General features: G+C 32.9%; 1 protein-coding gene across 1 annotated transcript in view; it reads right to left on the bottom strand.

The window, feature by feature from the left end:
• Positions 1-15,970, bottom strand: part of LPCAT2 (lysophosphatidylcholine acyltransferase 2) — a 92,207-nt gene that overhangs the window by 71,078 nt on the left and 5,159 nt on the right. Inside the window, exons 2-3 of the mRNA XM_039475306.2 lie at positions 3,792-3,931; positions 863-1,080 (exon numbers count right to left, since the gene is read on the bottom strand). Of these exons, the coding sequence (XP_039331240.1) occupies positions 863-1,080; positions 3,792-3,931 (358 nt within the window). The remainder of the gene's footprint in view (positions 1-862; positions 1,081-3,791; positions 3,932-15,970) is intronic.

The raw sequence follows: 15,970 nt of genomic DNA on the forward strand, positions 1-15,970 counted from the left end.
TTCAGCACAACAGTTTTATTTAAATAGCTTCCTGGTACATGAAAAATCAACCTCAATTTACCAAAAATCTATTGCTACACAATTTTTCATGAAAAAGCCATATTCCACAAAGCATGGTAGTTACGTTAAAAAAACAAACAAACAAACAAAGTATCTTAGCTGAATGACAAAGCTGCAAGAACTACTATTACTTTTCCAGAGTACCAAGGCAACATGAGGCAGCTTTCACACTCACTCTCTCATGTGATGTTTGCAATAACCTTGGGACAACAGGGAGTAGTTACTTGGAGACAATTCCTGAGGGAGAGACCAAAGCATCTGGTGGGGAAAACATTTCACTTGTGTCATTATTTTTTTATGGCAGGAAGTACTTATTGTTCCGAATCATAATTTTCAGAGAGCTACACATAGGTCCCTCATGGAGATTTGGAGGGCAATATGAAGAAAACAGTGAGGAGAAATGATTTACTGCATTTAGCAGCCTAATATCCTGAAGATAAATTCACGAAACAACATGTAACCTGTGTTTTCACAGATTCTCTCAAATCAAACATGGGTTAAATTCTCTCAAATCAAGCATGGGTTATATCTGAAAACCAGTCTTTCTGGCTATATGTAAGAACAAAAACACATAATGGTATAGTAATAAAAGTTTTAAAGAGGTATGAGGCTATAAAAGGGAAGTCTCTAATCTTTTTCATAAATATACTATTTCCGTGTAGTACCTTCTTACAATAAAGTAAATAGGTTTGCAATGTTTTATTATTTTAAACTTTTAAAAAAGTTTATCAATAAACTATATATTTTATTTTAAAGCATGAGCATGAAAATATTTTATCTATGTTACCTTACAAGTACTTACTGCCAATCAGAGGGACTTGTGCATTCTCATTTCGAGATACCATAGAAGGTAACCCAGCAACAATACAGGCAATTCCATCAAAGAATGTTGAATGAGGGGCAGCAACAAAGACTGGTGCTTCCAAAGGACTTGCGACCTTTCCTTTTACAGCAACTATAAATCCCATTGAAAAGAACATAGCACGACCCAGAAACTTCAAAGCCGTTTGAGTAATTTTCCTGTGAAAATATTAAAAAGACACAATTAGCTTTGTTAATTAAAGCTAGCAGCAGGATTTTACTCTAAAACACAATAAGCAAACCAAAATACATCAGAATGTTTCATATTAAAAATATGAGCTGAGGAGAATAATAGCTAACGTTTACATGACACTCCTGCCAGGTGCCAGGCACTATTCTAAATGCTTTATACATATATTTAATCCTCAGCCTAATCTTTTGAAGTAGGTATTTAAAAATTATTTCTCCCATTTTACAGATGAGAAACCGAGGCACAGAGACGTAATTTGCCCAACGACACATGGCTAATAAACGGCTCCATCATTCTGAGACCATAAAGTGTTAAAAATGAATTTTCAGAAAAATGAATTTTCAACAAACATCCCCTACCGAGATGTCCAAATAAGTATTGTCCTTCAAAGTAGTTATCTTGGAAATCCACATTTGTTGTAATGAAGACGCTACTATCTCCTAAAACACTTTTGGAACTCTCACACTGAAACTGTCTTCATAATTATTTTAGGAATTTTTTTAAAAAGTGAGTCTTCTTATCTGTATTGTTACAGTTTTTAGATCTCATCAAGAATAATCAGAAGTTAGTTCACCATCTCACTTCCCTGGAATGAGATGCACTTGAGCAACCCAGAAACTACTTTTTAAAAAGATTGTGCCATTAAAGGTAAGTTAATTCATCAAACTGTGCCAGGAATTGTGCTGGAGACACAAGACAAATAAGATCCAGTTGAGCAGGGAAACAAAAATGTATTCCCAGAAGTGCAAACACAGAAGGCATATCTCAGTATGTGAATATGCATATAGCTTTTTATCAAAAGTAAAAAGTAAAATATGTACATCATCCTGGCGATATTTAATGAGAGCTTTTTTTTTTTTTTTTCTTTTTTTTTTTGAGACGTTGTCTTGCTCTATTGCCCAGGCTGGAGTGCAGTGGCGCAATCTTGGCTTACTGCAACCTCTGCCTCCCCAGTACAAGCAATTCTCTTGCCTTAGCCTCTTGAGTAACTGGGATTACAGGCACCTGCCGCCAGGTCTAATTTTTGTATTTTTAGTAGAGACGGGGTTTCACCATGTTGGCCAGGCTGGTCTCAAACTCCTGACCTCAAGTGATCCGCCCACCTTAGCTTTTAAAAATAGGATTCTCATCTAATTATCTCCACATTTTTCTAATAATATAGTGAGGAGCTATTAGCAACTAGCTCTGAGGAAGTTTCTGTGACTTTTATTTCACAAGAGGAAGTTATATAAAGAAAACCAAAATACTTTTCCAAAGGGCACAGGAAATATACTCCCTTTCTTCACCTTTAGTTTAGAGAAGAGATTTCTACTCATGTAATGATGCAAAGTGTATCCCTTTATCAAATTTCCACACCTCTTATTTTTTTATCTATAGTGATGTAGCTTCTGATAACTATATTTATCCCACATTCGGAGTCATTAAACACTCCTATTTAACATGTTTAAAAAATGGCTATAAGTCTGGTCACACGTAATATCTTCAACATAACCTGTTTGAGAGGAGAAAGAGATACTGGTTTAATGAACAAAAGTAAAACTTCCTTTTCTAACATTTATTATATCTATTATCTGGATTCTTAAGCCTATTCCTTTTATCATCCTAGGTTTTCATAAGCCACTGACAATAAAAACCAAAGAGGTAATCTGAAAAGAATTGGTGAGTCATAAAAAAACATCCCTTCAAGTGTTGTTTTATACTATACAACCTTGAGTTATAAAACAAAGGAGCATGGTTTGCAAGAACTGAGATTTCTCTGGGGCATTACAGCATTGGATTCATTTCCACTTCAAACCAGCCTTGTGTTTGATATTGACATTTGTTCACCAGAACATGAACTGAACAGCAAACTACACATTTCTTTAAAAGTTTCTAGAATAGTATTTCTCAAAATTTTCGGAGGATGTATTCACATTTGAGATTTGGATACAAAAATATTCTTGCATATAAAAGAAATTGCCAACAATTTCAGAGAGTTTGACACTGCACTAAAACCTATCTACAGATTTGAAATTCACATGGAATCCATGGAGTCCAATTAAGAGGCTGCACTTTCAAGGCATACAGATCACAACAATTTGGTTCTGTCCAATAAGAATAAACTTTTACCAGTAGTTTATTAATTCATGATGAGTTTCTCTTCTATTACCATCTTAATTAGATAATGCCTGAAAAGTAGTTCCATTCTGCCTCATGCTAATGTTTAAAACAACTAGACTATATTGGTTAATAATTAAATTGTTATTCTATTACAATAGAAATTACTATTAAAGTAATTAATAAAAATAATATAATTGATCCAATTATGCCACTGCAAAAAGCTGTAGAGGGAGAAAAACAAATGTGAAAACTGAGGAAGAAAAAAAGGGGTATTTTGTAGCTTCAATAGTTTCAAGTATAATAGTTGGGTATCTTTCCGAATTATGGAAATAATTCACATATGGCAGAAAACAAAATATTTTAACATTAGGAAATTACATCTTTTAGATTATCATAATGTAGTTGGCATTTGGGCAGTAATTTCTACATATTTTATATGAGACATAAAAATAAATTATTATCGAGTAGGTAGCAGTTAGATAAAGCTATTGATCACTGACTAAATTATTACAAACTTTTAATATTGATATATCTTAATTTAATATTATGTCCTAATATTTTGGACATAATTATTTCTTACCTCCTCCAACCAGTTACTGGGTGGGTCTGCTTTTCAGGACAGCATACTGTTGAAATTGCAGCAAATGGCCATGCAAGTAATACAATTAACACAACCAATAAGGCACGAATTGGAAGCAGGATAATCCCAAGAAGGAAAATCTGAAAGTCAAAGTTGGTAAAAATAGATGAATGGACATTATTTTAATTAATAACTATCAAACAGAAACATGTAACAGGAAAGTTTTATGGTATTCATGCGTTCAGTCAAGGATGAATTGCATACTACCCTGTACGAGACAAGGATTTAAGCATAAAGAAAAATAACAAATTATATCTAACGTCACAAAGCCTACTGTGTAGCAAGAAAAACACTGTAGAAAAACCATAAGACAAATGATCTGCATATCCATGAAAGTGAATAGAGAATGCTGGGGGAGCAAAGAAAAGGTGTATAGGATTTAGCAGCCAGGGAAAGCTTCCTGGAGGAGTTGTAGCTTGACCAGTCTTGCAAGATAAGCAGGAACTAGCAAGGTAAGAAGGGGAAATTGCTTTTTGAGAGCTTTAGGTAGAAGAGTGAAGGCATCAGAGTGTGAAGAACTAAATGCACTGTTTTATATACCTGCCAGAACTTTATAACTAATAACAACAAAAACAGATGGGAAAATAAAAATAAATAACAAGAAGAAATGAAAAGTAAATAACTAAGAACAGCAAATAATAAATGGATGCTTACTGTACCATGGATGATGTACCAGGCATTCTAAGCAGGTGGCATGTAGTAAGCTGTTTAGTTTTTACGACCTTAAGTTTCAAGTTTTACATACCAGAAAGGAGTAGCACAAAAGGAGTTAAATTGCTTAAGATCACAAGTGGTAAAACCAGGATTTGAACCTAGTTTCGTTATAAAGTCTTTGCTCTTAATTCTTTCATTGTACTGCCTTTTGAGTGAAATAGACTGTGCTTTCGTATAGCACATTGTCGTTTTTTCTATAAGCCAATTATATTACGCAAATAGGATTCTTTTTCTGTCTCTACTGGCGCTTATATGATTCTGAGACCATCAAATAATTTATAAAAAATGCCAAAAATATTCTAATTATTTGGTCTCTAGAATACTATATAGTAACACAAGGAAATGTACAGATCTAAGTATACAATTCAATGAGCTTTGATAAATATATACTTGTGTAACCACCACCACAATTAACACATAAAACATATTTACCACTCTGAGAAAGTCACCTTGTGCCTATTCTAGTCAAACCCTATGTTCTTAGGCAACCAATGCTAGATTTCTATTGCCATAATTTAGTTTTATCTGTTCTTAAACATCACATAAATGGAAACATACATCATGCATTCTTCCACTTAATATTTTTAAATTCCACTATGCTGTTTCATACATTAGTAATTCATTCTTCATAATTGCAGAGTATTACTCCACTATGTAACTATATGACAATTTGATTATTGATTCTCCTACTGATGAACATTTGGGTTGTTTCCAATTGTGGGCTATTATGAATAAAGCCACTACGAACATTCTTGAACAAGCCTTTCTGTGAATATGTTTTCATTTCCCTTTGGTAAATATCTAGGAGTTGAAATGCTGGTTCATAGATGTTTAACTTTATAATAAACCATCAGTTTTCTAAAGTTGTATCATATAAAAGTATCAGTGGAAATGTATGAGAATTTCAGCTGCTATACATCCTTGCCAGCATTTGGTGTTGGTAGACTAAAAAAAAACAAAAAACAAAAAAAACCTTTATGGTCAGGCGTGGTGGCTCACGCCTGTAATCTCAGCATTTTGAGAGGCCAAGCTGGGCAGATCATGAGATCAGGAGTTCGAGACCAGCCTGGCCAACATGGTGAAACCCTGTCTCTATTAAAAAATACAAAGAAATTAGCCGGGCGTGGTGGAAGGCGCCTGTAATCCCAGCTACTTGGGAGGATGAGGCAGGAGAATCATTTGAATCCAGGAGGCAGAGGTTGCAGTGAGCTGAGATTATGCCATTGCACAAGACTCCATCTCAAAAACAAAATGAAACAACAAAACAACTTTATTAAGGTATAATGTGCATAAAAGAAAATACACCTATTTGAAGTTCATAGATGATGAGTTTCTCAAATGCATACCCCTATGCAATGACCACCACAATCAAGATATTTCCATCATCCCAAAAAGTTTTCTTTTGCCCTATGCAATTAATATACCCTCCCCAAACCTAAGCAACCACTGATAGGCTTTCGTTCACTATAGTTTTACTTGCTCTAGGTTTTCATGTAAGTAAAATCACATAGCATTTTCCTTTTTTTTTTTTTTTTTGAGACGTAGTCTCGCTCTGTCGCCAGGCTAGAGAGTGCAGTTGCGCTATCTCGGCTCACTGCAACCTCTGCCTCTTGGGTTCAAACGATTCTTCTGCCTCAGCCTCCTGAGTAGCTGGTACTACAGGCACACATCACCATACCCAGCTAATTTTTTGTACTTTTAGTAGAGATGGGGTTTCACCATATTGGCCAGGATGGTCTCTATCTCTTGACTCGTGATCTGCCTGCTTTAGCCTCCCAAAGTGCTGAGATTTCAGGCGTGAGCCACTGTGTCTGGCAGCATTTACCCTTTTATATCTGGCTTGATCACTTCATATTTTTGAGAGTCAACCATATTATCATATGTATCAGTATTTACTCTTTTTAATCAGAGAGTACTATTCCATTGTATGAATATATCACAATCTATTTACTTGTTCAAGGACATTTGGCTCATTATAAGTTTTCAACCATTATTGCTCATATGAATATTAATGTTCAAATGTGTGACCATACATTTTCATTTCACTGTAAACAAAATTATTGGGTCATAGGGCATGCTTAACTTTATTTAATACTACAAAACTATTTCCCAAAGTGGCTTCACCAGTTTACATCCCTAGCAAGGTATGAGAGTTCCTGTTGTTCCACATCCTTACCAACATATTGTATGTTCAGTTTTTTTATTTTTTAATGTTAGCTATTAAAGTGGGTATAAAATGATATCTCATGTGGCTTGAATCTACATTTCATGAACAATGATGTTGAACACATTTTTCATATGCTTATTGGTCATTTCTTTAACTTCTTATATTAGTGTCTGTTCAAGTCTTTGGCACATTTTTACTGGGTTATTAGTCTTTTTCTTATCAATTTGTAAGAGTTCTGTATAAACGTATACAAGCCCTTTGTCAGTATATGCACTGAAAATATTTTCACTCATTCTATGGCTTGCTTTCTCATTTTCTTAATGGCATTTTTTGATTGAAGTAATTTTAATTATGATGAAGCTTAATTTATCAATTTGTATTTTATGTTTAATTCTTTTCTGTGTCCTTCTGAAAAAATCTTTACCTCAAGGTCCTGAAAATATTCTATATTTTTTTGTTCTAGAAACTGCATGGTTTTGAGTTTTACATTTCAATCTATGGTCAATCTTCAAGGACTTTTTTTGGAGTGTGGTGTGCAGTATGGAGCAAAGTTCATTTTTAACTATAAATTTATCCAATTGTTGCAGCACCAAAAGACTTGACATTCCTCAATGAATTTTCCTGGCAACTTTGCAAAAATCAATTGGATATTTATGTATGGATTCTCTTTCTGTTGCATTGATCTGTTCATCTATACTTCTGTCAATACTCCGCTATCTTATTTACTACAGCTTTGAAGAAAGTCTTGAATTCAGTAAGTGTGAGACCAACAACACTTTCTTCTTTATCATTTTTCTGAAGGCTATTTTAGATACTTCACATTTCCAAATAAGTTTTAGAATTGTCAGTTTCCACACATACACAAAAGCCTGTTAGAATTTTTACTGAGATTTCAAAATGAATCTACACATCAATTTGGAGGAAATTGCCATCCTAATAATATTGATTCTTCCAATTCATAAACATGGTATATCTCTCCATTTATGTAAGTCTTCATTAATTTCTTACAATAATATTTTGTAGTTTTCAGTATAGTGGTCTTATATGATTTTTTCCCAAGTATTTAATGTCATTTTATTGCTGTTAAATATTACTTGATTTAAGTTTGTAAATAAATGTATATTTACAAACTCTAGTATATAAATGTAAAATTGATTTTAAGTTTTGATATTGTATCCTATGATCTAGCCAGGTTCAATTATTAGTCTTAGTAGTTAGTTGTTCTGTTGATTCCTTAGGAAGTTCTTCATATACAATCTATATCATTTGTGAATAGGACAGTTATACTTTTCCCATTCTAATCCATATGTCTTTTATTCCTTTTTCTTATCTTATTGCACTGACTAGGATCCCTAACATAATGTCAAACAGAAGTCGTGAACAAGGTATTTGTCTTGTTCCAAACCTTTGGGGAAACAGATTCAATATTTTACCACCATGGTATTAATTGTGGGTGTTTTGTAGATGCTCTGTATCTGACGGAGAGAATTCCCTTTTATCCCTATTTTATTAAGAAATTTTCTGATCATCAGTGGGTATTGAATTTTGTCACGTAAGTTAATGAATTGCATTGAGATGATCGCATGCATTTTATCATGTTTTGCTTATATGGTGAATTACACTGAAATTTGAATTTTACATGTTAAATAAACCTTATATTCCTGAGATATGATAAACTTGGAAGAAATATACAGTATCATCCTTTTTATACAATGCCATATTTGACCTGCTAATATTTTGTTAAGAGTTCTTACAATTATGAGCATGAGGAATATTGACCTATAATTTTCTTTTCTTATAATGTCTTTTCAGATTGGGTATCAAGGTAACAATAGCCCCATCAAAGTAATTAGGTAGCATTCCACACTTCTCTACTTTTTGAAAAAGTTTGTGTGAGTGATTTTATTATATTCTTAAAAGTTTGACAAAATTTACTACTGAAATAATCTTGGTGAAAAGTTTCTTTAAATGTGTATTTGTGTATACAAAATAAATTCAAATTCCTTCATAAAGGTCTATCCATATTTTCTAGTTCTTGTGTCCATTTTTGATACACTGGATTTTTGTCCATTTCATGTACATTTTAAATTTACTCACATAAAGTTAATAATTTTCCCTTATTAGCCATCTAACAGTAATGATACATGCTCTTTCATTCTTCATACTGGTACTTCGTATTTTCTTTCTTTTTTCTTATCAGTCTTGGTAAGTATTTATCAATTCCATTAAAAGAATTTATCAATTCCATTAGTCTATTCTATTAATCCATTAACAGATGTTTGATTTTAATTTTCTATGTGGTTTTCTATTTCACTGATTATTTCTCTTATCTTTATTATTTCTTTTCTTTGATTTACTTTGTGTTTAATTTTCTCTTCCAGCTTCTGAAGGTGAGAACTTAAATCATTAATTTTAAGTCTTTCTTCTTTTCTATGTATTTAAATGTATTGGTTTAGTTGCAAGCACTGCTTTAACTGCATCCCACAATTTTGATATGTTGTCTTTTGTTTACATTTAGTTTAACACATTTTGTAATTTCACTTGTAATATGTTTTTGAACCAGGGACCATTTTAAAGTATATAGCTTGATTTCTAAATATGTCAATTTTTATCAGATGTATTTGTTATTGATTTCTAACATAATTCATTGTGTTCAGAGAATATGCTGTGTAATGTTTCAAACTTTTGAAATTTATTGAGTTGTTTTGACCCAGCATTTGATCTATGTTGATAAGCATTCAGTGTGTACTTGAAGGTATATTCTGGTATTATTGGAGGTAGTGTTTCATAAATTTCAATTCAAAGTGGTTACCAATGTTCAAATCTTCTGTGTTATTAATCTTTGGTTTGACTATTCTGTCAATTACCAAGAAAGGGGTGTTTCTATCCTTAATTATATTTTACCTATTTCTTTGTTTAGTTCTCTCAATTTTAGCTTCATGTTTTCAAAGTTTTGACATTAGGTACATAAACATTAAGTGCTGCTAAGTTTTCCCACTGACCTTTTTATTTTAAGAAATGTCCCTCTTTATATGTGGTGTTATGACATGTCTTGAAGTCTACTTTATCTGATATTTGTATGTATCAGCTTCCTACACTTACTATTCCCATGTTATATTTTCTTATCTTTGTATTTACATTTATAGTGCATGTATTGTAAATTAATGTATAGCTGAGTCTTATTCTTTTGTCCAGTCTGAAAATTTTTGCCTTTACGTTAGAATGTTAATGTATGCCAAATTTAATTATTGATGTATTTGGATATAAATCTACTGTTTTGCTGTTTTTCTATATATCCCATCAGTTCCCATCGGTTTTATGTTTCTGTTTCTCTTTTCTGTTTTCTCGAGTTCATGAAATTTTTCTTTAGTGATCCATTTAAATTTCTTTAATGGCTTCTTAGCTGTATCTTCTTGTACTTTTAGTCAGCAGTTGGTCTGAAGATTACAATGTGTGCTTAGCATAAGACAATCTACTCTGAGTTAACGCTATACCACTTCACAGAAAGTGTAAGAAAAGCAGTACAATTCCATCCTATCTACCATCCTTTCAGTATTGTTATATGTTTTACCTCTACATATATGTAAACCCAAGAAAATAATTTTTGTATTAAATGGGCACATTTTCTAACTCTTTGGTGAAATTAATATAAAGAAAAAAGTTTGATGTTGTTCTTTCCATATTTACCATTTCCAATTTTCTTCATTCTTTCCTGTCTATCTAAGTCTCAATCTGGTGTTATTTTCTTACAACTCAAAAAACTTTCTTTACCATTTCTCGAATGCAGGCTTGACCACAAATTCCCTCCATTCTCACTTATCTGAAAATGTTTTCACTTTCCCTTCATTTCACAATAATATTTTCATTGGATATAGAATTCTGAGTTTATACGTGGGTTGGGTTATCTTTTTATTGGTGTGTTCTAAGAGTTCTTTATATATTTTGAACACTCTACTCTTACTAAACGTATAATTTGCATATATTTTCTTCCATTCAGTAAGTTATCTTTTCAGTTTCATGGTATTGTACCTTGAATCACGAAATGTTTTATTTTGATGAAGTACCCTTTACTGATTCTTTTTTTGATTGCTAGTACTTTTGTTATATATCTAGAAAACCACTGCCTAATCCAAGGTCAGGAATATTGACACTTACGTTCTCTTCTAAGTGTTTTATGGCTTTAAGTCTTACATTTAGTATTTGATTCACTTCGAGTTAATTTTTGTATATGCTGTGACACATATCAGTCCAACTGTCCCAGACCATTTGTTGCAAAAACTGTCACTCCCTTTTATTGTCTTGGCAATCCTGTGGAAAATCAATGGCCACAGATGTATGAACTTACTTCTGTACGTCAATTCTATTTCATTGATCTATTTGTCTGTCTTGTTACTGGTACAACACAGTCTTGATTACTGTAGCTTCATAGGTTTTTAAATTGAGAAATGTGAGTTATCCAATTTTGTTTTTATTTTTCAAGAGTTTTTTGGTTGTTTGTAGTCCCTTGCATTTCTGTATGAATTTTTAAATTAGCTTGTCAATTTCTGCAAAATAAATAAAGAAGCCAGCTGATATTTTGATAAGGATTATATTAATCTGTAGATCAGCTTGGGGAGTATCATTATCTTAACAGTTTAAGTCTTCCAAATCAATGAATACAGAATACAATGATATTTTGTAGTTTTCAGTGTAGAATTCTTCTGTTGCTAAAGTATTTCACTCCTTTTGATGCTAAATTGAACTGTTTTTTAAATTTCATTTTCAGATTGTTGCTTGTGAAAAAATATACCATGATTTTTTCATATTGATCTTGTATCCTGTCATCTTGCTGAACTTCTGTATCAGCTCCAAGTGTTTTTGTGCATTCCTTAGGATTTTCTACATTTAAAAAATCATGTCATCTTGATAGTTTTACTTCTTCCTTTCCAATATAGATGCTTTTTTTTCTTGCCTGATTGCCCTTGTTAGAACCTCCACTACAATGTTGAATAGAAGTAATGAGAGTAGACATCACTCTCTTGTTCCGATCTTAGAAGAAAACTTCTTGGTGTTTCACTATTAAGTATAATGTTAGCTGTTTTTCACAGATGCCCTTTATAAGGCTGAGGAAATTCCTTTCCATTCTTAGTTTATTGAGTGGCTTTTATCATGAATGGGAATCAAATCATTTTTCTCTGTCTGTCAAAATGATCCTGTGCCTTTTATTCGATAAATATGGTGCTCATATAAATTTTTCTACATTGAACCAGAATTACATTTTTAGGATAAATCCCACTTTGCCATGGTATAATCCCTTTTATTAGTTGCTGGATTCAGTTTGCTGGTATTTTATTGAGGATTTTTGCATATATAGTCACAATGAATCTTGGTCTATAGTTTTCTTTTATTGTGGTGTCCTTATTTGGTTTTGGTATCAGAGTAGGCCTGGCCTCACAGAATAAGTTGGGGAGTGTTCCCTCTTATTTTTTGGAAGGACTTGTGAAGGATCCAAGGATTCAAGGTTAATTCTTCTTTAACCCTTTGGTAGAGTTCACCAGGGAAGCCATCTGGTCCTCAACTTTTCTCTGTGGGATGTTTTTAATAACTAGTTAATCCCTTTATTTATTACAGATCTATTTGATTTTTTACTTATTCTTGAATCAGTTTTGGTATTTTGTGTCTTTCTAGAAATTGATCATTTCAACTAAGTTATTTAATTTGTTAGCATGCAATTGTTTGTATAATTCTTATAATCCTTTTTATTTTGGAAAAGTCAGTAATATTGTTCTCTCTTAATTTGAGTCTTCTTTCATTTTTTTTTCTTGGCTAGTGCAGACAAATATTTGTCAAATTTTTTTCAGAGTACCAACTTTTGGTGGTGGTGTTTTTCTCTACTGTTTTATTATTACTTTGGAATCATTGGTTATTTAGAAGTAATTTATTTCAATGTTTTTTTTTGTGAATTTCCAACTTTTTTTTTCTGTTATTGATTTCTATTTTCAATCCACTGTGGTCAGAGTACATACTTTGTATTATTTTAACCACTTTATATTTATTGAGAGTTGTTTTATGGCCTAACATATGGTCTACCTTGGCAAATGCTCCAACAGCAGAAAACGCAAAATGTTTTTTCTGCTAGTGTTGAGTGTTTTATTAGATCTAGTTGGTTTACAGTGTTCTTCAAGTCTTCTATTTCCTTGTTGATACTGTCTCATTGTTCTACCTTCTATCATTATTGAGTAATTGAAGTTTTTAGTATTGTTGAATTGTCTATTTCACCCTTCAGTTCTGCCACTTTTTGCTTTGTTTATTTCTGGGCTTTGCTGTTAGATGCAATATGGTTATAATTACATCCTAATGAATCAACCCTTTTATCATTATAAATGTCTTTCTTTAGCAAAAATTTCTGTCTTGAAGTCTATTTTATCTAATAGTAATACAACCATGCCAGCTCTCACTTGGCTACTGTTTGCATGGTATAACATTTTTCATCTTTTTACTTCCAAACTATTTGTGTATTTGAATCAAAAGTATGTCTCTTGGCCAGGCATTGTAGCTCACACCTATAATCTCAGCACTTTGGGAAGCCAAGGCAGAAAGACTGCTTATGCCCAGAAGTTCGAGACCAGTCTCGGCAATATAGGACTCCACCTCTATAAAAAAAATATAAAAATTTGTTGGGTGTGATGGTGCATGCTTATAGTGGCAGCCATTCAGGAAGCTGAGATGAAAGGATCACTTGAGCCAGGAGGTCAAGGCTACAGTGAGCTGTGATTGTACCACTGCACTCCAGCCTGGGCGACAGAGTGAGACTCTGCCTCTACGTAAATAAATGAATAAATAAATAAAGTGTGTCCCTTTAAGGAGGTGTACGGTTACATGTTTTTATCAATTCTGCCAATCTTCATTTTAATTGAGTTGTTTTATCAATTTATATTTAATGTAATTACTAATAAGGCAGAATTTACATATGACATTTTTCTAGTTGTTGTCTATATGTCTTATATCTTTTTTTATTTCTCTATGTCTACATTGCTGCCTTCTCTTGTGTTAAATATTTTCTACAGTACTATTTTAATTCTCTCATTCTTTCTTTTGCTATATTTAAAAATGTATTTGCTTAGTGATTGCCCTATGTGTTTTCATCTTAACTTACAATCATTATCTGATTTGGAGCAACCAACTTAATTTCAAAAGTACACAAAAACTGTGAGCCATTCCCTCCTTTCTCCTATTTGCATTATTGTTATACAAATTATGTCTTAATACATTGTATGTCCATCAACACAGATTTATAATTATTGTTTTATGTAGACTTTTAAAAGTTAGATTAAATAAAGATTTACAAGCAAAAAAATTACATTTGTACTGTCCTTTATATCTACTCATGTAGTTACCTTTTCCACTGCTGTTTATGTCTTCATGTGAATTTGAGTTACTTTCCAGTATCCTTTCATTTCAGCCTGAGGGACTCCCTTTATTATTTATCTTAGGGCATGTGTGCTAATGAAAAATTCTCCTAGCTTTTGCTCATTTGTACTTCATTTTAAGGATAGTTTTCTGGCTATACAATTCTTTGTTGACAGTCTTCTTCTTTCAGCACTTTGAAAATGTCATCCTGCTATTCCCTTCTGGTCTTTGTAGCTCTTGATGAGCAATCAGTTATTAATCTTGTTGAGAATTCTTTGTACATAGCGAGTTGCTTCTCTCTTTCTGTTTTTGAGATTATTTTTCTTTGGATTTCAATGGTTTAATTATGATATCTGTAGATATAAATATCTTTGAGTTTATTCTTAAGAGTTCCTTGGGCTTCTTGGGTAGGCAGATTAGATGCTCATCTAATTCCCTAGCTTTTTCTTTTAAGGTTTTGGCTAGCCTACTGTTTTTAACCAAATTCATCAAGTTTTTGGCCATGATTTCTTCTAATATTCTTTCTGCCCCTTTCTTCTTTCCTGGGACTCCCATTATGAATCTGTTTGTAAAGTTGATAGTGTCCCTATGTTGAGACTCTGTTCGGTTTTCTTCATCTTTTGTTTCTTTATGTTCCTTAAACTAGATAATCTCAGTTTACCTGTTTCCAAGTTTGCTGATTCCTTTTTTGTTTGATATACTCTGCTGTTGAGCCCCTCTAGTGAATACACACACACACACACACACACACACACACACACACACACCATCTTTATTGATATTATCCATTTGGTGATAACCTGCTCTGTACTTTCTTTTAGTTCTTTTTACATGGTTTCCTTTACTTATTGGACCGTATTTTAAATATCTGATTTAAAGTCTTTGTAGAGTAAGACTAAAGTCTGGGCTTGCTCAGGGAAAGTTTGCATTGACTGCTTTTTTTTTTTTTTTAACTATTTGTAAGCTATACTTTATTTTTCTTTATACACCTTGCAATTTTTAAATGAAGACTAAACATCTTAAATAATATAGCAACTCTGGAAATGATTCTCATCCCTTACCAGGATTTGTTGTGATTGCTATTTGTCGTTGTTGTTAGTTGTTTGTTTAGTGTATTTCATAAACTAATTTGTAAAGCTTGTATTCTTTGCCACTGTGGCTACTAAATTTAAAGTCTCTGTCCAGGTACCTTAGTAATCAGTTAATGATTAGAGATTTTCTTAAGTACCTGAAACCAGTAAGTTTCCTGATGCTTGCAAAGGGTCTCTGTGTACATGTTGGGGCACACCATAAACAGTCAGGTGACAGATGACAACTCTGACTTAGCCTTCACTTTCTGCTAGTACAGAGCCTCAAGGTTAGTCAGAGGTGAGAACTTAGGGTATTTTTAGATATTTTCAGGACATGTGCATAGCCTCAAGCATGAACAAAGCCTTACTTATGTGGAGAGCCTTCAAAATTCCTAGGAATATGTCAAAGCTTTTAAAGTCCCCTATGATCATTTCATCCCCTAGCCTTTTCTTTTAAGGTTTTGGCTAGCCTACTGTTTATTCCAACTGTTATCCACTGCCTCAGGTAGCTGTGATGTTAAGCAATTGCCTCTGAGTTTTTTATTTTTATTTTTTAAGAAGCGGAGTCTCTCTGTGTTGCCTGGGCTGCCTTTGAATTTCTGGGCTCAAGAAATCCTCTCATATCAGCCTCCTGAATAGCTGGGACTACAGGTGTGCACCACTGCACTCACTTTCTTCTGTTTTTGACAAACACCCTTGAGAAAAGGCTATTTGCATTGTGTAAGCACCAAGACAAATCACATGAAGACAGTTTGGCAAAGGGGATCTTCCAGGCAGCC

This window comes from Saimiri boliviensis, chromosome 1, assembly GCF_048565385.1.
Source record: "Saimiri boliviensis isolate mSaiBol1 chromosome 1, mSaiBol1.pri, whole genome shotgun sequence".
Lineage (NCBI taxonomy): Eukaryota > Metazoa > Chordata > Mammalia > Primates > Cebidae > Saimiri > Saimiri boliviensis.